The sequence below is a fragment of the Phanerochaete carnosa genome (assembly GCF_000300595.1).
Source record: "Phanerochaete carnosa HHB-10118-sp unplaced genomic scaffold PHACAscaffold_11, whole genome shotgun sequence".
Taxonomy (NCBI): Eukaryota; Fungi; Basidiomycota; class Agaricomycetes; order Polyporales; family Phanerochaetaceae; genus Phanerochaete; species Phanerochaete carnosa.
The window spans coordinates 1,060,877-1,082,636 of NW_006767638.1; the positions used below are offsets into that span (position 1 = coordinate 1,060,877).

Sequence of the window (21,760 nt, forward strand, 5' to 3'; positions counted from 1 at the left end):
ATAGAAACTGCAATACTCGACAGCGTACAGTATCGGGAGCAGTGGCCCATCAACATCGATCGGAATGTCCAGCGGGCGTGGGAGCTTGAAGAAAACGTGCATAGGATCGTGTACCGCGTACGACCGAGCATCACACTCTGTACACTGTCGAGTTCAAGACCGATCAGCTATCTTGAAACTAGAATTACGAGTAGATTACATACCAGGTTATAACCCTGCGGCGTAGAGGGACACATCGCACATTGGTACCGCACGCCAAGAATCATCTAAGTGGGTGTTTGAGTTCCATATGCCGCTCTACAACGCCTGCCGTACCTTTCGGCACACATCGCATCGGATGTCGTGGCTCTCACCTTCGCCTGTGGTCTCCACGGGAGCCACAGACGGCCCAATAACAGTGCGTGCATACCCAGAACCGAGAGAGCCACGCCTGGATCGTCTTGCCTCCTCGTCTATCGTCGCCGCATCCCTGCCCCACAGCTGTTTCGCTCGTCGACTGGCGATCTCGAGCTCTTGCATCGGCAGTGGGTAGGGAATCTGTAGATAATTAGTGCGGCGCTGGCGGGCTAGACACGCATACCAACCTTGATCATGATGTGTGAGGAGTTATGGCCATCGTCCGAAGAATCCAAGTTCCCTGGCAGCCCAGCAGATTCGCAATTCGAGCAAATATCAATCGAAGGGCATATTGCACAGTGGAACCGCGCGCCGACAATTTCCATGAGACAACTGCATCGCACTATTAGATAGATTCCAGACTTGCAAGCACGAACATCTACTTACTGTGCGCATTTTACGCCTGCATGGGTCATGGCTATGAAGGACCAAGTTAAACTGTGACACTAACAAATCAACAACCAGGTGCTTACACAGCTCCCCAGTCTCATCTGGAGTGAGAGTAGGGTGTTCGATGACAGGCTCACTGCGGGTGCGCATTGGTTTCTCGAGGATGACCAGGAAAGGGTCCGAGGGATGTATCTCATGTACTTGACTGCGATCAAACCAGTTAGCGACAGGTCCTTACTGCGCAGAGGGCCTCGTGGAGGACCCCGTGAACTTACCTATAGCATGCTTTACACAAGCTAAAATTTTCACACACGGCGCACTTGTAACGCTTGCCAACGATGATGGAAGGACACGTCGAGCATTTGACTGTCGTTCGATCGTCGTGTTCTAGAATGCTTGCATGAGCGAGCCGCGCAGGCAGCCATGCCAAGAGATAAGACGTACCGACGTTGTCCCAGCCTCGCGGACCCCAGACCTTCTCGATATACGCGTGCCGCAAGTGACCCTTACGTGACGCGGTCCGCCTCCACTCCGAGAACGTGCGCTGGCTTTCTTCGGGCGAGACATGAAGAGGCGACGAACCTGGGTCTATCGACGCCTCGAGCGCATGAACAATGCCCACTGTCGCAATACAGTTGAAGCATAGCTCGAAGCCTGGCCCGCGAGAAGATAATGACGACGACGAGGTACTCCCAGAGCGGAGTCCAAGACTTGGGATAGTCAAGCTGGACGGGGAAGAGGACGGGGAAGACGGCAGAGCCGGTAGTGGCTTGTGTTTGATGAGCGTGCTCCTGCTGTCGTCGTATGGACCGTTGTTTTCTGCCACAAGAGTCCAAGAAGAGACCGATGGAGAATTCTCCATCGTCCGTTGCGCATGTGGAGGATACATAAAAGTGGTAGTCGACGCGCCAAAGTATTCTGCATCCCGTCCCTTGCCTTTTCCATTGATCTCGATCCCGTTAAACCGCGTCCTGCTAGCTGGCTCCTTCTCGCCACATGTTGCGCAGACATAGCGCAGCTGCTCCAGCAAGGCACCGCAGCTCGAGCAGTCGGTTGGATCTGCCGGGGGCGGCGGAGGTTGAGTAATGAATGGCAGGAGTTCCGCAGGGATATCAGGAGGAAGCTCTTCGCGCGTCAAGATGGGTTCTGAGTAAGAGCGATGGTTTGGGGAATGGCGGCTAGATGACGAAGGCCTGGAATTGCTGTCTTGCCACGACCCGTCCCTGGAAGGCGGTCGCATATCCGATGTTTCAGCTCTGTCAGCATCATATACCACGCTTGAGTCATCATCAAATCCAGAGTCAACGCTAGGAGGAGCGGACACTGACGAGCCAGATGTATATGCATAGTAGAAGCGTCCATCATTGCCCTTTTCCAGCGCAAGCTCTCCGCTCATGGTAGAGCCAACATCGTCTTCGGGAATGGAGAGCGTGTCTGGTACCGATAACTGGTCCATATGGTCGACTTGTGACGAGCTGCGCGTCCCCTCCACAGGCCGGATAAGTTGTATGGTCCGCTCATTCTGCTCCCGCAGCCATGCAACACCACGCTCGTTCTGCAAAGCGGTGCTTCCGTAGCTCGAAGACTGCGGATCCTCGTTGTTCTCTGCCTCCTGCTCCCTGAGCCTTTCGAACACGGCATCCTCGTCATTGTCCTCGATGGAAGGTAGTACACTTCCTCCGCCTCCACCACTGAGGGATAATGTCTTCGGAACACTTGAAACTGTTTCCTCTTCCCACTCGTCGTTCGTAACTGGACGCGACGTCTTGCAAGCCCCAGGCACTACCGTTTTCGTACCACGAGACCGGAAGAAACTGTACTTCGACCGTGGACGTGCGCCGGTGTCCTTTGAGCTCACAGTCCTCGCATCATCATCCGGTTCCAAACCAAAAGACCCAGCAGAGGAAGTAGACAGGGACAGGGAAAAGCTGTCATCGTTGCGGTTCTGATACTCGTCGGTACTCGCCAGTGAAGAAGTGTCAGACAGACTCGGCCCGTCGTAGTCGATCGTTATCTTGACACGTAGAGTGATCTTTCCGCGACCAAAACTGCGCCCCGACAGGATCGAAGCGGTGGAGGAGAGTGGGGGATCGTCGGCTCCGCCAGGATAGAAGTAGCGGATTGCTTCAGTGAGGTCCCCCTCCGTGGTAATAACCGTCGTTTCGCCGTCGTCGTCGGTGTATGCTATCGCGTAAGAGGTCTGAGATAGAGAAAAACATTGTTCCACCTGCAGAATATGAGTAATCCCCAACGGCAAAGCATCGAAGGATACGCACTCGATGTTTCAGGAGGTCGAAGGTGCATGTTCGGCTTGAACTGAACGTTATGCGCTTATTTAACCCTTCATAATTGCACTTGACAACCAGTGGTTTGTCTGGACGAGTTTCTGCGGAATCGTAGTCGGAGGCTGCGTATCTGGACGACATCCGAGTGGACGAAAGCGAGGGCAGCTGCGCATCTCTGCCGCCAATTGGGAGTGGGGGAGATGACCAATATTGACAAACGCCCATCATTAATTGCACTGTACCTGTGCTAATTAGGGTTAGGGTTCAGTCAGCTCTGCCTCGGGTTAAGAGTTCATTGATCGCCGTTGTCAGTACACTATTGATGCGCCACAATGCTCACGGCCTCAAAATGTCCAGCGAGTTCAAGGAGCAAGTCCTTCGGTGGCTTCGAAATCACACCAACAAAATCATACCAATGACATCAATTTTGGATGTGTTCACTTTGTGGCTCAGCCCCCATCTCAAAGCCTCCAGCAGGGCGCACCGTTCCCGAAATACTCAGTACGGACTACTGACATGTTCTCCGCGTCTTCACATAGAAAACGATCACATGATATACGTCAGCATGGTCATGCTGCTATGGTCGCGTTTGATCACCATATGCATCCACACGATATGATGCTCACATCGAGCTCGACCGGTGCTTGGCCGACCGTACTACGGCTAGCTCCGCCATTCTAACACTTGTGCGACCAGCCTCCGCTTTTTCAGAGCATATGCTGTATCGCAGTCACTGCACCTGAACAATCTATTCGACGGCCGCGTGCAGACGATGTGAAACTACTTGTTTTTCACCTTGCCGCGTCTGTACAGTCCAGAACTTCGAGATGCCATTATCGAGTCCAAACGCACGCGAGCACAAGCTGGAACTCACCAAAAACTAAGCATACTTCGCACACAATATGAAGAGCACCAGCCCGAGGACATCATGCATATTGCAGTTTTCGGCGTCGTGGAAGAGCACACATAACATGACATAATGCAGTGGAAAGCAGTACGAATGGGAAAAGAATAATACAACCCGCCTACTGCTCGGCAGCTCGTTGTCTCCTGCGCACGTCCCGCTCTTCGGTGATGGTGAGTTTGGTACCCTTGCCCCGGGGAAGGGAGATCCAAGGCTTGATGCCCTCACCAATGACGAAGACGTTCGAGATTCTGAATTTGATTTAACCATCTACTTTCCGGAAACAGAGGGAAATCGAACACACCGTGTAGCGAAGGTGCGGTCAAGAGAGTCCTTGATGTGGACAATGTCGTAGCCACCAATGTGCTTCTCACGGTGGACGATGACACCAGCACGGCCCATGTTACGACCACCAGTGACCATGACAATGTTACCAGTGTCGAACTTGACGAAATCGGTGATCTTGCCAGTCTCGAACTCGAACTTGACGGTGTCGTTGACCTTGATCAGAGGGTCAGGGTAACGGATAGTGCGGCCGTCGTGGGTGATAATGTATGGGACGCCCTTAGCACCAATACCAATCTTCTTGACCTTCAGAAGCTTGTAGGTAGCCTCCTCGGGGGTGATACGGTGGACAGTAAAGCGGCCCTTGACGTCGTAGAGAAGACGAAAGTGCTCGCCGGACTTCTCGAGGGAGATGACATCTAATTATCGCGGAATCAGCAACTAAGATCACCTCCATTTCTAATGTTCGAGGTTTACACACCCTGGAAGCCAGCTGGGTAAGTGGGGTCGGTCCTGACCTTGTTATCAACCTTGACCAGGCGCTGCATGACAATGGAGAGGACCTCCTTGGCAGTCAGAGCATACTTCAGCCTGTTACGGAGGAAGACAGTGAGAGGGAGAGACTCCCGGAGCTTGTGGGGACCGGGTGAAGGGCGGGGAGCCTAAATTGTGCAGAACATTTCAGCCCGCCATGCCGAAGCCAAAGATGTTGGCGAACATACATAAGTACCGTCCAACTTGTCGAGCATCCATGACGAAGGAGCGGCGAGGCGCTTCAAATGCTTTTTCGGTCCTCGGGCCTATATAAGACGCATAACAAGCTAGGTCAGCGAAGATTCAGAGGTATGTGAAGCGTAGCCTAGAGGTCGCCGCCCGAGTGCATCCAATCCTTCACCCTGCCATCCACCTCTGACGACCATCCAAATCCTCATTCTCTCTCGGCGTAAACTCAGACGTAGACCTCCCTAGCGACATTTCGAGATGTCTGGGCGTACTGACCATCTTGGTGTTCTTGCGGGCTTGACGTTGGCGGCGGCGCTGGCTCCTCTTGCGACCAGGGCGGCAAATCAAAAGTTTGATCAAAATTCCAAATTTGGATATTTATCACGTTAACCGCCGCCTGCATAGGCGCCCTTTGCTCATTAGTAAATCGTGCAAGTGCGCGGTATTATAGTACTATGGATACATAGGCATCAGACTATTCCTTGGTCGCGCGAAGAACCATACTCTCCAACGAGATCGCGCGATACTCGTCCCCATCTGGAGCCCAGACAGCGTCATCCAGAATATACACCAGCAATCCACCCTTGCCATCTGCGGTCTGCGAGACGCGGAAGAGAGGCATACGGGACTTCTCGTGAGCGCGGCCGGTGGGTATGAAGAGCAGATTGTGTGAGGACGCGTATTCCTCCACAATGCTCCTGAAGGTAATTTCTTGCGTACGGGAAGGACGAGGCTTGGGTGTAGCCTGCCGCGCGGGAGCCTTTGATGAAGCAGGGGGAGGTGCACGATGATCCGGACGTGGTAGCTGCATGGCAGCGTTTGGGCCGAGCTCGATGGCTTTGTTCATGAGTTGCAGGCCACGGGTAAACCCTTGTGCAACACCCGGCATGCTTTGGACATTCTCCGTAAACGTCTCCTTCCAGAACGAATACCACTGCGCGACTTCCTCGAAGCTAGGGCTTGGCGAAACGAGCCACAGGTGGAGAACGTCTAGCCACTTGGGAAAGAACTCGCTCACAAGCAGTTGAGAAAGAATAGATGGGCGAAGAAGGCGTTCCCAGAGAAGCACGTCCTGTAGAGGTTCCATCTGCTGCTGCCGCGGGTTGACTCTGAAGTCGTCCCGGAGGCGAGCACCGAGCTTAGGAACAATGTATTTGAGGAGCATGCTATCCCAGTCGCCGACGTCGAATACCTGGGAGATCGGAAAGTGAGTCGCAGACTACCAGCAACTTCGCATTCTACTTACTCCTTTCCAAGCTTCGAGATCTTCAGGCATACCGTCGGCGACAGCCCAGCTTCGCAGGGTACTCTTGACTTTCCTACGAGCGTCTCCGAGTAAGTCTTCCAATCGAAGACCGATATGAGGCAACCATGGGAAGACTAAGGTCCGTAGCGGGGCTTTGTGTCTCTTCGGGCTCCAGTCGCTGACGGCCTTGTGGACCTTCGGTAGAACGAGCTGATCGAAGAAATTATCACGGACAAAAGGTGGCAGATACTTCGACCATGCTTCATAGAGCCGCACAGCAGGTTGAGGATCGTCTGGAGACCAATCATTATTTATGGTTGACCGCACCTTCGGTAACCAAGCATTCCAAATGAGGCTTTCATACGGCGTCATGGGCTTTTCACTACGTTTTGGGTGTCAGCATGTAAATCAACAAGGAATAAAGCCACTTACACTGCTGAGGAAGAAACGACCGTACTCGAACCGTACACTTGTACTTGCTGGACTGTTGCAGTCTCCTCAGGTTCAGACATCATGAGAGCCTTGCGCCACGCTCGGAGGTCAGATACAAAGGCTTGTGAATCTTCCAACGGCTGCCACTGAGTCAACATGCGCCGAATCTGCATAAAATATTCAGCGTCAGTCGGGCGCATAGGGGGGGGCGTAAGTTACGTACGATCGGTGCAATAGCTGCAACTACAATCTCATCCAGATGGTAACGGTCAAATTCATTAGGGTATAACCCGATGAGCTTCTCAAAGTTGGCTGAGAATGGCTCCAGGGAGACCTCATAAGATGACTTCATTTCCTTGGCCTGAGATTCGATGTCGTCCACTACCAAGTGTACTTGTTGTAGTCTGGCAATGACTATGCGACAGATGCATCATTACGCCAATCATAGACAAATCTTCCCGGGAGACTTACGTTGAGCTTCCTCCTCGACTCTCTTCCGTAGCCGTTCGTCCTCCTGTTGCACCCATCTCTTGCGTTCTCCCAAGGCGCGAGCTTCACGGGCAAGACCTTCCAGGTCTCCTCTGCATGCTTCAGTAATTAAGCGCAAGTTGTGGCGAATCTCAGGCAGGCGCATTGGGTCGGTGGTAGGCGTCCAAGACGCCACAGAGACATCAGCAAGAGATGAGACCTCTCGAGGCTAAGATATACCATAGTCAGTATGTTAGGTTTGTGGCGTCGAATACGCTCGATGCTTACTGTCGCACCAGTAGCATCGATTATTTGGCCGATGCCTGCGGCGGGGGCCTCATGACTGGCCTCTGCGACGATCTGTTCGTACGTCTTGTGCTCAATCTTCTTCTTCGTCTTCCTCGATTTCTTCCATGCGTCCGAACGCTCCTGCTGCCCGGCCTTCGGCTTCCTGCCCTTCCTTGGTCGAGCTTCCTCCTCGTCCCCGCTGACGGCTTCACCCCTGCGTCTTGCCTCGGCTTTCGACTGCTCCGTCTTCTCCTTGAAACCCTTGAACGCCAGGCCCATACTCTTCGGACGCAGTTTGCTCTCGACCGGAATAACCATACCCTCTCCCGTGGCGCCCAAGCCCGTGCCAGACTGCCAACCCATCTTCTCCAGCATACGAGCACCGAAGGTACCGGATATCTTGCCAAAGTGGGCGCGTTCCTGTGCACTGAGGCTCGCTGGTTTTGGAGTGCTAGAGCCGCTTCCCGTAGACCCATCGCGCACGAACGCCCTCTGGGGACGAGACTGCCTGCCGAACGAGGTGGGCATGTCGAGCGTCTCGGGTGTTGCACGCTCTGCCTCAGATTCAGCAGCCGCTGCTGGAGATGGAGACGCAGAGGTAGGTGTTTCCGTGACCGAGGACAAGTTGAACGTGCTACCGTCTTTGCTAAAGCCGGAAAACGCGAAGGCGGCATTGCTCTTGCCAGAGCCAATGCCACCTTTGGAGGACCCAATACCGCCCTTAGAGGCACCCAGGCCAAGTCCACCTCTTGAACTCCCAAGCCCAAGGCCACCGAAGCGAAGTCCTTCTTCTCTTTCCTCTTGGACAGCAGGCGAGGGATCCTTCGACAGTTCGGACATGGTATCATCCTCCGCACCCTCTACAGCATCCGCAATCTCCTCGTCTTCATTATTCGTCTCACTATCGCTGCCTGACGAATCTTCAGCTTCCTTCATCGTCACATCCACGTCGATATCTTTATCCAAGTCAACCTTCGCTCCCGCCGTGAAAGCAGGTGCCTCCTTCCTCTTCGTCGTCCTGCCGCCGCGCTTCATCCTGTAATCCTTGTCTTCATCGTCTTCGGCAAACACACCATAGATCGCGTCCTCCTTTCCGTCCCCTCGCCTCCGCTTGTGCCCGTAGGGGTTCTCAAAGAGCTCGCGCTCAGCACGCGCGTCGGGGTCGTTGGTGTCGTAGTTTGAATCGCCAATGTCGTTATCTTCGCCAGCAGAAGAGTCGGAATCATCGTCCTCAAGAAGTTGTCTCTTGCGTCTAGCCATAGAGCAGGAAAAGGAGGCAAAGAGAAGATATATGATGCAAGTAGTGCGAAATTGCCAAGCGCCAAAATGATAAGAAGCGTCAGTGGGGAACAAACAAGCGCAAATCTTAACCGCCGAGTCGCGCTCATTGGCGTAAATATGAGATTAGCCAACGAAGTCGGTGAAACCCACTCCTCGCGACACAACAAGCCCCATCCTATCTGAGCCAGTGTTGGTGATATTTCCCAGCAAACCTGCAGCACAGCGGCTTCTAATAGATACATTTTGGGACAAGCAACCGGATTATGTCGCTGGTGATTCCGAGTACTAGTGTGCTATTGAATAACAGACGCCGAGATAAGTCATGCCAGTCTTGCTCATTGGAAAATACCTGAGTCTGCGTCCAGGACACAATTTTTTCCATTCGACTTATCTGGAGTGACTCCGAGTCGAAGTATCTCATCCTCGTAGACGTTCAGATCCTTGTCGGTGATCAGGATCATGACATCTGGTCATGTAGTATCAGAAAAAGGCGAAACGGGACAGATGATGACTCACCCAGGAATCATGTCGTAACTCATTCAGCCATCGTTTATAACTTTCTACCGTGTTTGCTTCGCCAATGCATCCATAGAGTTGTATGTCGTCCGGATATCTTGTCATGAAGGCTTTAACACTAAAATATCTGAGACAGACATACGCCCGTCAGACGCAAGAAGGCAGAGAACTCCGCAAAAGACGAGCGTAATATTGAGGTTAATTATGCAATTGGAGACGACGACGTTCGCATTGCAGGATAGTAACGGAACGGCTGCATTATTCGCTTCGACATGATATCGGCAAGATTAGTTTGCACAATAGAAGCACAGCCAGTCAGCATGTATCATATCGATACCGATAGATCTGCCTGTTGGACTAACTTACTCAGCCACAAGGAAGGTGTCCAGACCGCCTTCGGAGCCAAAATCAACTATCGTCACGGTTTCGCCTGGGATGCGTCAGCTCGTGTAGTGCCCACCCGAAACGGGGATGTATCACAGGCTTCAGTGCCACGGCGAGTGGATTTACACATCACGGTCCAAGGCTCGCATTTGAAAGTAACGAAGCCAACTCCTCTAGTGAGGACCCGAATGCGCTGGCTACGTCGTAGTACGGGCGTTGTACTCGGAGAAAACGCTAGCCTTCGCGCATGACCCTTCAACGCTGCGGACCAGGGTCTCGACGGTGAATGACATAGAGAGAAAATTGTGAAATTCCTCCGCATGAGCTTCCTAGCACCTCATTTGTTAGTGAACGTGCTGCCAGGCCAGGTGATTCTATGGGCGCTTACAATAACCCAAGGGATCTTGGGCGCCTGGTGGGCGAGACCAGCCGTGACGCACTCAATTCCGAGTCATGTCCTGCGCATGTAGTCTGTATCGTCCAAACATGAGACGTTGGAGATAACCATTCGTATAAAGGTTTCACCTTCTCATGGAGTCCCTTCGCGAAGTTCCCCGCGAAGTTCCCCGCTATGGCCCCAGCACTCCTCAGTGTCGAACGCCCCGAATCTCTTACCGCGCAGGCAGCGCGGAAGCCAACCTCCATTCTTCATCGTACGCCCTGGAGGCTCCCAGTCGCACAATCCGCAGACGGATCCTATGTGACCTTGGAGAACGGTCAGCGATTGCTTGATGCCGTTGGTGGTGCTGCCGTTACATGCATCGGCAACGGGCATCCCAAGGTCGTTCAAGCGATTAAAGATCAGGTCGACAAGGTCTCTTGTACGTCGAGTATTTCCGCACATTCGATATGGTATTGAATCAATGATTATTAGATGTATACAGCATGCAGTTGTCGAACCAACCTGCGGAGGAGCTTGCCAGGTACATCGTCAGCTCTTCAAATGGCGCCTTTGAGCTCGTCGGCATTGTCTCCGGAGGGTCGGAAGCCATGGAGGCCGTGTTAAAGCTGTCTCGCCAGTATTTCGTTGAGAAGAAGCAGCCCCAGCGCAAAAATTTCATAGCTCGCCATTTATCCTTCCACGGCAACACGCTTGGAACACTCTCCCTGGCATCGCATGTGGGACGCCGAGCGCCGTACGAGGCGATTCTAGACCATGAGAACTTTCATCACGTCTCCCCTGCATATGCAAAACGGTTCCAGAGGCCTGACGAGACTGAGGAGCAATACGTCGAGCGACTTAGGCAAGAACTTGACGACAAATTCCAGGAGCTTGGACCTGACACTGTCATTGGCTGTAAGTACTTGTTTCGTAGAGTGAGCTCATACTTCATACGATCCCCAAATCGCTGCTGCACCTTGTTTGGGATACGATTGTGTGGCCATATGAGGAGGCCGTAAAGCTTTATCCGGCCTGGCTCTCATAAGGCTCGCGCCGCGTCCCCACGATCTCATCCCGGGAGTGTGATTGTAGAATTATGATCACCTTGGGTCCTGGCACCACCTGACAGCGTCTTTCGTCCGGGAAGGACACTATGCCTGCAAAAATTCCAGGCCGATTTGCTCGATGCTTTCTATAGACGTACTGTGGTTATGACACTGACTTGTCCCTCAGTTGCCGCCGAAACAGTAGTTGGCGCTACGACTGGTGTCGTGCCGCCACCGAATGGCTATTTCAAGGCAATAAAGTCCGTCTGCGACAAGTACGGCGCGCTGTTCATTCTCGACGAGGTCATGAGCGGCATGGGTCGTAAGTAGCTTTCGTCATACTCATTTGTTGCGCCCTGTGTCTAATTTCTATTCCTAGGGCTTGGGAGTCTACACGCGTGGGAGACCTTTGCCGACGACATCAGCCCGGATATCCAAGCGGTGGCCAAGGGCCTCGGCGGCGGGTAGGCCCACAGGTCATTTTGTGATTGCCAACTATGCTGAGCACCATACAGCTACGGATCTATTGGTGCTGTACTGGTCTCCAAGAAGGTCGCGGATGGCATACGGGACACATCTGGTTTCTGGAAGCACGGGCATACCTATCAGGTGCGGGCTGCGGTCTGGCGACATCGCCACATCTAACCGCGATAACTTACAGGCGCATCCACTCGCGTGTGCGGCATCGTTGGCTGTACAGAAGGTTATCGTCGAGGAGAACTTGCTTGAGAATGCCCGCAAGATGGGGGCCCACCTCTCGATGCTTTTGCGCGAGAAGCTGCTTTCTCCCAACTGCATCGCCGCCCCTTACGTTTTTGACATTCGTGGCGCAGGCTGTTGGTGGGGTGTTGAGTTTGACTTTGACGGACCCCAATGCCGCAGGCTCGACTTGAAGGGTGCAAATTTTGCGATTGTGGTGCAGCAGCGCGCCTTGGATAAGGGCCTGATTATCATGGGCATGACTGGTACGGCGACTCTTGACGGGAGCAAAGGCGATGTGATCATGCTCTCCCCCGCATACAACATTACTAAGGAACAGGTAGAGGATATTGTAACAGTCTTCGTTGCAACTGTAGAAGAGGTTTTGAGTGAAAGCTTCGTCGAGTAGGCTTTACTTGTATAGCAAAAGCGGAGGTCAAATTGAAAATACACATTGTCTATCTTGAAATTAGATAATTCTTTTGGAGCGGAGATTTTTGCAATTGGGGATGAGCTTGAAAATACCTAAGCGGCTGTGAACCTCCCTAACTAGTGCCCCCATCCACCACAGCTCTTGTCTTGCGGAACGATTACCTGTGCATAGGGATCGATGGCAGGCTGTATACACTAAATGGACTCTACCCAACAGAAAGAAGCGACGTCGCATCCAGGAGAGCCATCAAGTTCTACACCGACAATCAGCCTAGAGACCAAGGCACTACGCTCGAGCGCACGAGTCAAGGCCGCAAAGGAAAAGGAAAGAGAACGCGCAGAACAACCTCAGCCCCCGAGCTCCTCACCTTCTAAACGTACTCGGGAGATCACATTGAAGGGCAAGGGGAAAGAAGTCTCGGACGACACTCCCAGAATAAGCAAGAGGTACGACAACGCGTCTGTCTCGCTCTGTCCCGTTACTAAGCCTTTGGGCATCCAGAGCACGACGCTCGACGTTCCCTGCAGCACCCCCACTGACCATCAACGAGCCCGTCAAAGACGCTAAAGGCAAGAAGCGCGCAGCTCCGGACGAGAATTCTGACGAGGAGGCTGTGACTTCCGTATCCGCACCTGTGAAGCGTACCCGACCTAGCACGACTACATACTCCCTCCGATCCCGCACAGAAGCAGTTGCACCACAGACTGATATGCCGAAGAAGATCAGGTCAGACGTTTGTTACCTCTCTGCTGCGCCGCTGCTGATGCCGCACAGATCGACCTCCGGAAAGGGCAAGACCGCATCGAGGAACAAGGCGATGGTTGCCAGTATACCTAGCAGCTCGAGAGCCGAAGCCGAGGACATTGAGATGCTTGATGCTGAGTATATACCTGAAGACGCGCACGACTCGAGCGACAAGCACGGCGACGACGACAGGGACGAAGATGACGTTATCGACGACGGTGGTGGGGATGGCGGAGAGAGTGATCACGATGATGAAGACGAAGACGCCGAGGAAGCAAGGGCGGAGCGCGGCTTGAGTGGTGCAGACGACTCTGCGCCACTATCCATGTTTGGAGACTATCGGCATCTGGGAAGCTATATGCTTGGTCTCTCGAGCCGGCTGAAGACTATGCTCAACAACATCAAGCGCACTGCTGATCCAACCACTCGTCTGTTGACCCTTCAAGAGCTCAGCGAACTTCTCAGTATCAGCACAGAAGACACTTTGGCTGGCTCCTTCCCTGTCGAGGCGTTCGTACGGGAACTTGTTAGGATTCTCGGCGGCACTGGGAACGAACAAGATGGGGACGAAGACGAAGATCACGAACAGGATGAAGATGCTGCCCTTGCTGCTGCCATCGCCCTCAGTACCGGAGGCGGAGCTTTCCAAGGTGACGAGAATCTCGAGGCTCAGGTGCTGGCATGTCGTTGCTTGGCGAACTTGATGGAAGCACTGCCAGGTGTAGCTCACACTGTGGTCTATCATGGAGCAATCCCCGTGCTGTGTAGCAAGTTGATTGAAATATCCTATATTGATCTTGCAGAGCAGACCCTGAGCGTAAGTCTCGTTTGCATCCTCCTTTTGTACCGAGAGCGAATTTATATGTCGCTTTCAGACTTTGCAGAAGATTTCGGAAGAGTTTCCTAGTTCGATTGTTCGGGAAGGCGGCTTGGCCGCTCTCCTCAACTATCTGGATTTCTTCTCAATAGCCGTCCAGCGAACTGCTCTCCAGGCTGCTTCGAACTGCTGCCGCAACGTGTCCCCTGAGCACTTCCCTATGATTCGCGGCGTCTGGCCCATCATACGGAACTGCTTGGGGTATACTGATCAACGCCTCGTTGAGTACGCCTGTCTGTGCGTTATCCGGGTCGTGGATGCGTACTACCGTACTGCGTCAGATCATCTGGAGGCGTTGGTCGATACGGAGCTCATCCAGGCGGTCAACAACCTCTTGATGCCGTCTGGCGGCTCGCCTTTGATTGCCGTCAACACCTTCACACAGCTGCTTCGAGCCCTTGCGACTTCAGCTAGGGCTAGCCCTAAGATCACGCTTGTCCTCCTCGAAGCTGGTATCGTCGACACACTGTACCAGATCCTCACCGGCGTGCTGCCTCCAACCTCTAGCGGTACAGATGAACAAGGCGACGCCGGTAGCGGTCAGGGCCTCGGAGGTGGCCTCGCCGATATGACAGTCATGGAGAACCTCGCGCATCGCCCGAAGGACCAGATCGAGGAGGCACTGAGCCTCGTGTCTGAGCTCATGCCACCTTTGCCGAAAGGTACGCTCTACCGTTGTATAACACGCTGCGGCATCAACTTAATGTCGTTGCAGACGGAGTATTCGACCATAAGGCATACACGGAGAAGGCGCTCAGCCGAATGCACAAGCACAAGGCCAAGGCTGAACGGGCTGCCGCCCGTCTTGCTGCCGTCAACGCTGCCAATCTGGCTGTGGGTCTTCCACCCGCGAGCGGCTCTGTCTCTGGAACAGTCGCTCCAACAGAAGATAGTCCAGCTCCTGAATCCGTCGCAGACAATCATTCCCAGGCCGATCCCGATACGCTGTCTGCTACTCCCGCCAAGGAGCAGTCAGTCAGCCGGATAGATCTACTACGTTCTAAACCCGACGTGGTTGGCCGATTCATGCAACTCATGGTTCCAATCCTCGTGGACGTTTATGCCGCAAGCGTGATCGCACCAGTGCGCGTGAAGAGCCTCACGGGTCTGTTGAAGGCTGTCAGCTTCCTAGACGCAGACGACCTCAAGCGTGTCTTCACGGTATGTCCACTGTTTCTGTGTGCTGCTGCCGAGATGTTGACTTCTGTCTAGTTCGTGCCTGTCGCTAGCTTTGCCTCGTCTATCCTGTCGTCCAAAGACTCGCCATCTCTTGTAATTGGTGCATTGCAACTCGTCGAACTGCTCCTAACCAAGGTTCCCGCCGAATACAAGCCTGCCTTCAAAAGGGAAGGTGTCTTCCACGAGATCGAGGCCCTCGCAGCGAGGTCCTTGAACAGCTCGAAAGCCAAGGACAAGGAGAAAGAAAAGGACAAGGACGCTTCCGACAACCCTTCACCGGCAGACGCGGGCACGCCTACATATGTTCCCACTGTCGCGTCTTTGGCATTCGTCCCTGGCTACAAGAAATTATCGTCCCTTGCAAACGATCCTGACGATGCTATCACAATCCGCGCAAAAGTCATCAAGTTCAAATACCTCAGCGGTGACGAGGCCGACACCATGGACGACTTGTCGGCGCAGCTTGGTCGCTTGGTTTCTCAGCTCGCAGTCAAAGACGCCGAGGAAAAGGATTTGATGCCAGTCTTGGTAGAGCTTGCGAGCCTGTTCGCATCCCCACACACCTCCGTGTCCAGCTTCGAGCTGCTTCAAAGTGGAGTTGTTGACGGCCTGCTGGCCTTCATCTCGGATTCAGATAGGACCTGTGAGCGCATTCACTACATCAGTAGGCATGTGCACTGATGCTATTTTCAGCGAGCGTGGAGAAGCGAAGGGAGCTCTTTTTTGAAGCATTTACTTCGCGCAAAGTCAAGGGCGCCAATGGCCAGACACCCCTTGCCATCTTTGTGAAGAAGCTCCAGGAGAGTCTCACCCGGATGGAGTCATTCGAGGTTGTTACCGTTGCTCAAAGTGCTGATGGTACGTCGGAGATCCAATTCTACTAGCTCGATCCTGGCTAATTGTGTCTCAGAGTCCAAGAGGAGTTCCCCCTCTCTGCTAGCCAGGCAGATACGTCTGCGTCTAGTGGGTGCCGAGGATCCGGACGTGCCGAAGAGCTTCAACAATGTCATAGTCTCCATCCATGCCATCGCGACATTCCAAGCGCTACACGACTATCTTCGTCCCAGGGTTGCCGGTCTCATGGCTGGCGGTTCTCGGCTGTCTAGTATGCTTGCTGCACTGCAAGCCTCTGGCTTCGCGGGAGCATCTGCTGCTAGCGCTCTCGCGAGCGGTGAAGCCTCTAGGCCCGCAGACAACGACAACCCATCACTAGACGGTGGTGTTACCCGACGACGCAGTCAACGTCTGAGTGCAAAGAAGGCGAAGGATGCAGAGCCCGCCGCTGAAGGACAGAACAACGATGCTGCTCAATCTACCCCAGTCCTTGAGTCCCCTGAGGTGGCGCCAAGCGAGACAGTTGTGGATGATGACTTCGGTGCAGACTTCACCGACGACGAGGTTGACGTTGACGCTGAGGTTATCGACGAAGACGGCGACCAGGAAGTACCAGACAAGACCGTCAATGTGTCAGTCGGCGATGGTAAGACACATGTTAACGGGATGGATTGATACTGATGTGTTTGTAGATGGGTCCAAGGTCATCGCCCAGACGCCGGATGGCACACGAGTCGCGACACCAAATCCCGCAAGGATCTCGAGTGGGCTTCGAACCTCAATCACACCAAAAACCTCGTACGCTGCTGCGCTCAAGGCTAAACCAAACGACTGGCACCTCGAGTTCTCCATGGACGACCAAAAGCTGCCACTCGACTTGACCGTGTACGGTGCCATCCATCAGCAGGAAGCCCGCAAGAAGACCGGTTTGCCGCCAAGTATGATTTGGCAAGGTATCTATACCGTGAAGTTCAAGAAGGTCTCGGGACCCGCGCCTTCGCCTGAATGTGAGCAGCGACTTGTACAGTCTAGTCTTCCGAGTACTCATAGAATTGATGCAGCTCGTGGTGACGACGTCTCTTCACGAAGCCGCTCGCCAGCGCCATCTTTGTCGTCCTTACCCGAGGACGCCCCCCACGCGAAGATCTTGCGCCTGCTTCGCGTTCTGTACAAATTGAATGCCGTTGAAGCAGAAAGGGTCAGCTCCAACGCTCCAATTCGCACGCTGCCAGAATCGGCATTCATCAACAACAAGCTGACGGCGAAGCTTACCAGGCAGCTAGAAGAGCCGATGATCGTTGCCAGGTACGCATACAATTCACAAGCTTTCTGGGGTAGGAGCTAATCTGTTGCCAGCTCTTGTTTGCCAGACTGGGCTTTAGACCTCCCGCAACATTTCCCATTTCTCTTCCCCTTTGCCACTCGTTACAACTTCTTGCAGTCTACATCTTTCGGCTACGCTCGTCTCATTCTAAAGTGGCAGAGCCAGCAGCAGCGTGGTCAAGATAGTAGCTCTCGGCGAGACGATGGCGTCGGCTTCCTAGGTCGCCTGCAGCGCCAAAAGGTCCGCATCTCGCGAAAGCACATCTTGGAATCCGCGGTCAAGGTGTTCGAACTGTACGGCTCGTCGTCATCTGTCCTCGAAGTCGAGTACTTTGAGGAGGTCGGCACAGGTCTGGGACCGACATTGGAGTTCTACTCGCTGGTCTCGAAGGAGTTCGCTCGACGCGACTTGAAGATCTGGCGGGATGCTGACGATACGAAGCCTGGTGCTTACGTCCATCATCCTGCTGGTTTGTTCCCTGCGCCTATTCCTCCAGAAGACATCATTAGTGACGGTGGATTGTACGTCTTCCTTTCCGGTCTGTACTGTTGCGTTTAGCTGATTGTGTGCGGTATTCTTAGGAAACGGACTCACATCTTCCGCGTCATTGGACAATTCGTCGCCAAGGCCATGTTGGACTCTCGCATAATCGATCTGTCGCTCAACAAGGTCTTCCTAAAGCTCATCCTCGGCGATGAAATTCCTCTGACCATCGAGAATCTGAAGGTAAGCTCCAGGTGAAATTGTGGTGCTTGCAGCTGGCTGATATGTTTGTAGCGTGTCGACCTTGAACTTGCTGCGTCACTTGTCAAGCTCCGCGGGATGACCGTTCACACCGGCCAGAGCGACAAAGTTAGTTTCGAACTACAGCAGCTGTTCCTGTCACCTGTACTGACATGGTTTAGATACGACGCAAGCTAGGCATGGTCAACGTTGAGGATCTCGCGCTCGACTTCACCATCCCGGGGTACGACATCGAGCTTCGCCCCGGCGGCCGCGTTCTGGCAGTGACCTCGGAGAATGTCGAAGAGTACATCGCCGAGGTTATTGACGCTATCATCGGCAAAGGTGCGATGTTGCAGGCAAAGGCGTTCCGCGAAGGATTCTCCAAGGTGTTCCCCATTGCGGATCTCCAGGCCTTCACCGGGGATGAGCTTGTTATGCTATTCGGTAACTCCGACGAAGACTGGAGTATCGAGAGTGCGTTGCGGTTTCGTTTGCTAAATTAAATGGAAGCTCACTGGTTACTTCAGCCCTCAACGAGGCGATCAAGGCCGACCATGGCTTCAACGTCGAAAGCCGGGCCATTCACGATCTTTTGGACATCATGTCCGAGTATGATCTACCTATGCGCCGTAGCTACCTGCAATTCATCACTGGTAGCCCAAAGCTTCCCATCGGAGGTGAGACTCAAGCACGTCACTGTATGCTTCCTGAGGTGCTCATGCCACTTGTCTAGGTTTCCGCGGGCTGAACCCGCCTCTCACGGTCGTGCGCAAGCCCCACGAGTCTCCGCTGACTGCGGACGATTACTTGCCAAGCGTCATGACATGCGTCAACTACTTGAAGCTGCCCGAGTACTCGTCGAAGGCTGTGATGAAGGAGAAGCTCACGATCGCTATGCGGGAAGGTGTTGGAAGTTTCCATTTGTCATAATATCAGCACCCATTGTACTTGTGTCCCTTGTCATCCCTGTGCTTATATCATTACTTGTGTTAATTAGACATCGAACATTGTGAATATTATAGTTGTCTACATAGTCCTCAGCGAGTGCATGAGTCAGCTCGGAGGGCGGGATTCAAGTCAGACGCCCCGATGGCCATGTGGTATCCACGTGACACCTGCTTTGGGCTTGAATGCCGCGCGACTCGCGAGTTCGCGAGTCCTCAGCTGCTGACTACGACCTTCACCTTCCAACATGTCGAAGCACCATCCCGGTGCGTCCTCAGCGAGCCTTCTCTGTGTGTCTATTTTACTGACCGCTGCTATAGATCTTATCATGTGTCGGCGGCAACCGGGTATCGGTACGTTTTACGCAGCCCGTTGTATGTACAGCAAGCTGACCGCTTCTCCTCCAGCCATTGGACGACTCTGCGAGAAATGCGACGGAAAATGGTAAGCTATGCTACTTACCAGGTATAGTATAATTCTAACAGCTCCTCAGTCCCGTCTGTGACTCCTACGTGCGCCCTGAAACTCTCGTGCGTATCTGTGATGAGTGTAATTTCGGTACTTACGGCGGACGATGCATTATTTGCGGCTCTCCTGGTGCGCCTCAGCTTGTACCCTGTATCCCATTTTCACTAACGTTCTTTACAGGTATCTCTGACGCTTACTACTGCGCCGAGTGCACAAGATTAGAGAAGGACCGTGATGGATGCCCGAAGATTGTCAACTTGGGTGCAAGTCGGACAGATCTATTCTACGAGAGGCGCAGACTTGGTGAGTGTTGTTGGGACACGTGCTACACGATTCTCGGCTAATATTTTGGCTGGGCAACCAGGATTCAAAAAGGGCTAGTCTTGCTACCCTCTGTGCTAGCACTGTATCTTATATCATACCACTCTGTTGCAATTTCATCCCGTAAATCGATTCAGAGGTCTTGACCCATACAAGTGAAACATAAGCTCTACGAGCATCTATACGGCCACATTATCGCGCCAGCTGGCCGTAAGGTTGGAAGCAGCTTAGTCAGCATCGTCCCTAACCCTAAAAACCCTAACCTTGAAATCTGGGCATGGGCGACGCGTCTTCGCGTCCTGCACACTGACGCTATTACACTTACTTCCGCCTTCTTTCTTGACCTCACATCTTTCACCTCTAAATCATGTCTTCACAACCTTCGGGTTCAAGTACCTCAATGGACGAGCGGAGGGTTACCGCGTTCAAGGGGTATCGCGAGGTATGTATATTCAGTCCTATGTACTCATCATATACTGAGTTCGGACAGAAAATGCGGCAACATGAAGCAAACAGCCAGGCACTGAAAAACTGTACGAGGAGCTGTGCCTGCAGTCTGTTGCAGGATGCTAACCTTGTGAGCTACAGTGCGATTCTCCCTGAAGGACCTCGAGAGAGAGTTCGACAAGACTGAGGACGATATCAAGGCCATCCAGTCGGTGGGCCAAATCATTGCGGAGGTGCTCAAGCAACTGGACGACGAACGGTTCATTGTAAAAGCGTCGTCAGGGCCGCGCTACGTTGTATCATACCGACCTGCCCTGCCCGTCTCGAAGCTCAAAGCGGGAACCCGTGTCAGTCTCGACATGACCACACTGACGATCATGCGGATATTGCCGCGCGAGGTTGACCCTATGGTCTATAAGATGAGTCTTGAGGACCCGGCGGGGGCCTCGTTTGCCGGTATTGGTGGCTTGGGCGAGCAAGTGCGAGAACTGCGAGAGGTACGTACGTTCATGCGGCAGTATTGGGCGGTCTAACTTCGGCTCGTACCAGGTTATCGAGCTTCCGCTCCTGAACCCTGAACTCTTCCAGCGCGTTGGTATCGATCCACCGAAGGGCGTGCTGCTGTATGGCCCTCCGGGTACCGGCAAGACGTTGCTCGCGCGTGCAGTTGCAGCCACGCTGAACACGAACTTCCTGAAGGTGGTCGCGTCTGCTATCGTAGACAAATACATTGGCGAATCTGCGCGGGTCGTCCGTGAGATGTTTGGCTACGCAAAAGAGCACGAGCCATGTGTTATCTTCATGGACGAAATTGACGCCATCGGTGGACGGCGGTTCTCTGAGGGCACCAGTGCAGACCGTGAGATCCAGCGGACGCTGATGGAGGTGCGTGACTCCGCAAGCTCTGTTCTCCCGCGTAGAAGCTTAAATGCGCCCGCAGCTGCTGAACCAAATGGACGGCTTCGACTCGCTCGGGCGGACGAAGCTCATCATGGCGACAAACCGACCAGACACATTGGATCCTGCGCTGCTGCGTCCGGGCCGCCTGGACCGCAAGATTGAGATACCCCTCCCGAACGAGCAGGCGCGGTTGGAAATTCTCAAGATTCACGCGCAACCCGTTAACAAGTCCGGCGAGATCGACTACGAGGCCATCGTCAAGCTCTCGGACAGCTTCAACGGCGCGGACCTGCGGAATGTCGTGACGGAGGCGGGCATGTTCGCCATTCGCGACGACAGAGAGTACGTCATCCAGGAGGACCTGACGAAAGCTGCGCGGAAGGTCGCGGAGGCAAAGAAGCACGAGAGTGAGTGCTGACTATAGCTTAGGGCCGCGTATCACGATGCTGACACAGTCCTTATAGCGAAACTCGATTACTCGGCATAAGATTCTGCGTATCGTCTTCTCGATCGGCCTATCGGGCTGGAGTAATGTTTCCGTGGCTGCGTTGAGACGCTGTACGTACTTGTGCATGTGGATGCTGCGACTGCAACGTGTGTCACTGAAGCAGTCGTGTGCTGCGGATATCAGGCTGTAACTGTACGATGTGGTGTTCTGAATATTATGATACATAGAGTAATCATAGCCAAGGACTGCCCCTCCTCGTCAACCTAAACTACGAAGCTCGCTAGGCACGTGGAGACTCAATCGCGCCACCTCGATATGACTGGACATCATCTTTACAGGCACAAGGGGCAGAGACGTGGATGGGATTCATCATGCTCGCTAACGTCGTA

General features: G+C 53.5%; 7 protein-coding genes across 7 annotated transcripts; 4 read left to right on the forward strand and 3 right to left on the reverse strand.

Moving 5' to 3' along the window:
• Positions 1–3: 3 nt before the first annotated feature.
• On the reverse strand, positions 4–3,248 carry PHACADRAFT_178406 (uncharacterized protein; the record flags this gene model as incomplete). The annotated part of the gene is made up of 9 exons (XM_007400877.1): positions 3,063–3,248; positions 1,231–3,013; positions 1,062–1,173; positions 870–991; positions 784–814; positions 585–729; positions 316–537; positions 204–266; positions 4–144 (listed from the first exon to the last, which is right to left on the reverse strand). Coding segments are annotated over exons 1-9 (2,769 nt in total), but the record flags the coding sequence as incomplete, so codon positions are not given.
• Positions 3,249–3,975: 727 nt separating this feature from the next.
• PHACADRAFT_264068 (uncharacterized protein) lies at positions 3,976–5,252 on the reverse strand. Its single transcript, XM_007400878.1, has 4 exons — positions 4,983–5,252; positions 4,742–4,922; positions 4,280–4,679; positions 3,976–4,226 (listed from the first exon to the last, which is right to left on the reverse strand). Exons 1-4 carry the CDS (start codon positions 5,007–5,009, stop codon positions 4,097–4,099), a joined length of 738 nt encoding a protein of 245 aa, XP_007400940.1. The 5' UTR covers positions 5,010–5,252; the 3' UTR covers positions 3,976–4,096.
• Positions 5,253–5,359: 107 nt separating this feature from the next.
• On the reverse strand, positions 5,360–8,758 carry PHACADRAFT_178408 (uncharacterized protein). The gene is made up of 6 exons (XM_007400879.1): positions 7,418–8,758; positions 7,133–7,358; positions 6,885–7,075; positions 6,662–6,828; positions 6,230–6,611; positions 5,360–6,175 (listed from the first exon to the last, which is right to left on the reverse strand). The coding sequence occupies exons 1-6, from the start codon at positions 8,675–8,677 to the stop codon at positions 5,459–5,461; spliced, it is 2,943 nt and encodes a 980-aa protein (XP_007400941.1). The 5' UTR covers positions 8,678–8,758; the 3' UTR covers positions 5,360–5,458.
• A 1,278-nt stretch (positions 8,759–10,036) lies between these two features.
• Positions 10,037–12,258, forward strand: PHACADRAFT_130094 (uncharacterized protein). The gene is made up of 6 exons (XM_007400880.1): positions 10,037–10,419; positions 10,473–10,895; positions 11,214–11,348; positions 11,406–11,490; positions 11,542–11,635; positions 11,688–12,258. The coding sequence occupies exons 1-6, from the start codon at positions 10,170–10,172 to the stop codon at positions 12,132–12,134; spliced, it is 1,434 nt and encodes a 477-aa protein (XP_007400942.1). The 5' UTR covers positions 10,037–10,169; the 3' UTR covers positions 12,135–12,258.
• A 39-nt stretch (positions 12,259–12,297) lies between these two features.
• Positions 12,298–18,848, forward strand: PHACADRAFT_264072 (uncharacterized protein). The gene is made up of 16 exons (XM_007400881.1): positions 12,298–12,604; positions 12,660–12,884; positions 12,933–13,719; positions 13,778–14,441; positions 14,495–14,940; positions 14,992–15,601; positions 15,652–15,816; positions 15,869–16,438; positions 16,485–16,799; positions 16,854–17,093; positions 17,145–17,637; positions 17,698–17,842; positions 17,894–17,968; positions 18,022–18,316; positions 18,370–18,519; positions 18,576–18,848. Exons 1-16 carry the CDS (start codon positions 12,357–12,359, stop codon positions 18,770–18,772), a joined length of 5,625 nt encoding a protein of 1,874 aa, XP_007400943.1. The 5' UTR covers positions 12,298–12,356; the 3' UTR covers positions 18,773–18,848.
• A 149-nt stretch (positions 18,849–18,997) lies between these two features.
• PHACADRAFT_213571 (uncharacterized protein) lies at positions 18,998–19,736 on the forward strand. The gene is made up of 6 exons (XM_007400882.1): positions 18,998–19,053; positions 19,108–19,140; positions 19,195–19,231; positions 19,281–19,384; positions 19,436–19,558; positions 19,620–19,736. Exons 1-6 carry the CDS (start codon positions 19,035–19,037, stop codon positions 19,634–19,636), a joined length of 333 nt encoding a protein of 110 aa, XP_007400944.1. The 5' UTR covers positions 18,998–19,034; the 3' UTR covers positions 19,637–19,736.
• Positions 19,737–19,915: 179 nt separating this feature from the next.
• Positions 19,916–21,610, forward strand: PHACADRAFT_264077 (uncharacterized protein). The gene is made up of 6 exons (XM_007400883.1): positions 19,916–20,018; positions 20,067–20,109; positions 20,165–20,520; positions 20,573–20,908; positions 20,964–21,330; positions 21,388–21,610. Exons 1-6 carry the CDS (start codon positions 19,944–19,946, stop codon positions 21,408–21,410), a joined length of 1,200 nt encoding a protein of 399 aa, XP_007400945.1. The 5' UTR covers positions 19,916–19,943; the 3' UTR covers positions 21,411–21,610.
• The last annotated feature ends 150 nt before the right edge of the window (positions 21,611–21,760 follow it).

Coding starts and splice junctions, on each gene's coding strand:
- PHACADRAFT_264068 (XM_007400878.1), bottom strand. CDS start 5,009: ATGCTCGACAAGTTGGACGGTACTTAT. Junction 4,680..4,741: donor TTACCCAGCTGGCTTCCAGG/GTGTGTAAACCT, acceptor CGCGATAATTAG/ATGTCATCTCCCTCGAGAAG. Junction 4,227..4,279: donor GACCGCACCTTCGCTACACG/GTGTGTTCGATT, acceptor AATCAAATTCAG/AATCTCGAACGTCTTCGTCA.
- PHACADRAFT_178408 (XM_007400879.1), bottom strand. CDS start 8,677: ATGGCTAGACGCAAGAGACAACTTCTTGAGGACGATGATTCCGACTCT. Junction 7,359..7,417: donor TCGATGCTACTGGTGCGACA/GTAAGCATCGAG, acceptor GGTATATCTTAG/CCTCGAGAGGTCTCATCTCT. Junction 6,612..6,661: donor GTCGTTTCTTCCTCAGCAGT/GTAAGTGGCTTT, acceptor CCCAAAACGTAG/TGAAAAGCCCATGACGCCGT.
- PHACADRAFT_130094 (XM_007400880.1), top strand. CDS start 10,170: ATGGCCCCAGCACTCCTCAGTGTCGAACGCCCCGAATCTCTTACCGCG. Junction 11,349..11,405: donor GGTCATGAGCGGCATGGGTC/GTAAGTAGCTTT, acceptor TTCTATTCCTAG/GGCTTGGGAGTCTACACGCG. Junction 11,491..11,541: donor GCCAAGGGCCTCGGCGGCGG/GTAGGCCCACAG, acceptor AGCACCATACAG/CTACGGATCTATTGGTGCTG.
- PHACADRAFT_264072 (XM_007400881.1), top strand. CDS start 12,357: ATGGACTCTACCCAACAGAAAGAAGCGACGTCGCATCCAGGAGAGCCA. Junction 12,605..12,659: donor ACTCCCAGAATAAGCAAGAG/GTACGACAACGC, acceptor TTGGGCATCCAG/AGCACGACGCTCGACGTTCC. Junction 17,843..17,893: donor TGACCATCGAGAATCTGAAG/GTAAGCTCCAGG, acceptor ATATGTTTGTAG/CGTGTCGACCTTGAACTTGC.
- PHACADRAFT_213571 (XM_007400882.1), top strand. Junction 19,232..19,280: donor GAGAAATGCGACGGAAAATG/GTAAGCTATGCT, acceptor ACAGCTCCTCAG/TCCCGTCTGTGACTCCTACG. Junction 19,385..19,435: donor CATTATTTGCGGCTCTCCTG/GTGCGCCTCAGC, acceptor CGTTCTTTACAG/GTATCTCTGACGCTTACTAC.
- PHACADRAFT_264077 (XM_007400883.1), top strand. CDS start 19,944: ATGTCTTCACAACCTTCGGGTTCAAGTACCTCAATGGACGAGCGGAGG. Junction 20,019..20,066: donor CGTTCAAGGGGTATCGCGAG/GTATGTATATTC, acceptor GAGTTCGGACAG/AAAATGCGGCAACATGAAGC. Junction 21,331..21,387: donor GGAGGCAAAGAAGCACGAGA/GTGAGTGCTGAC, acceptor CAGTCCTTATAG/CGAAACTCGATTACTCGGCA.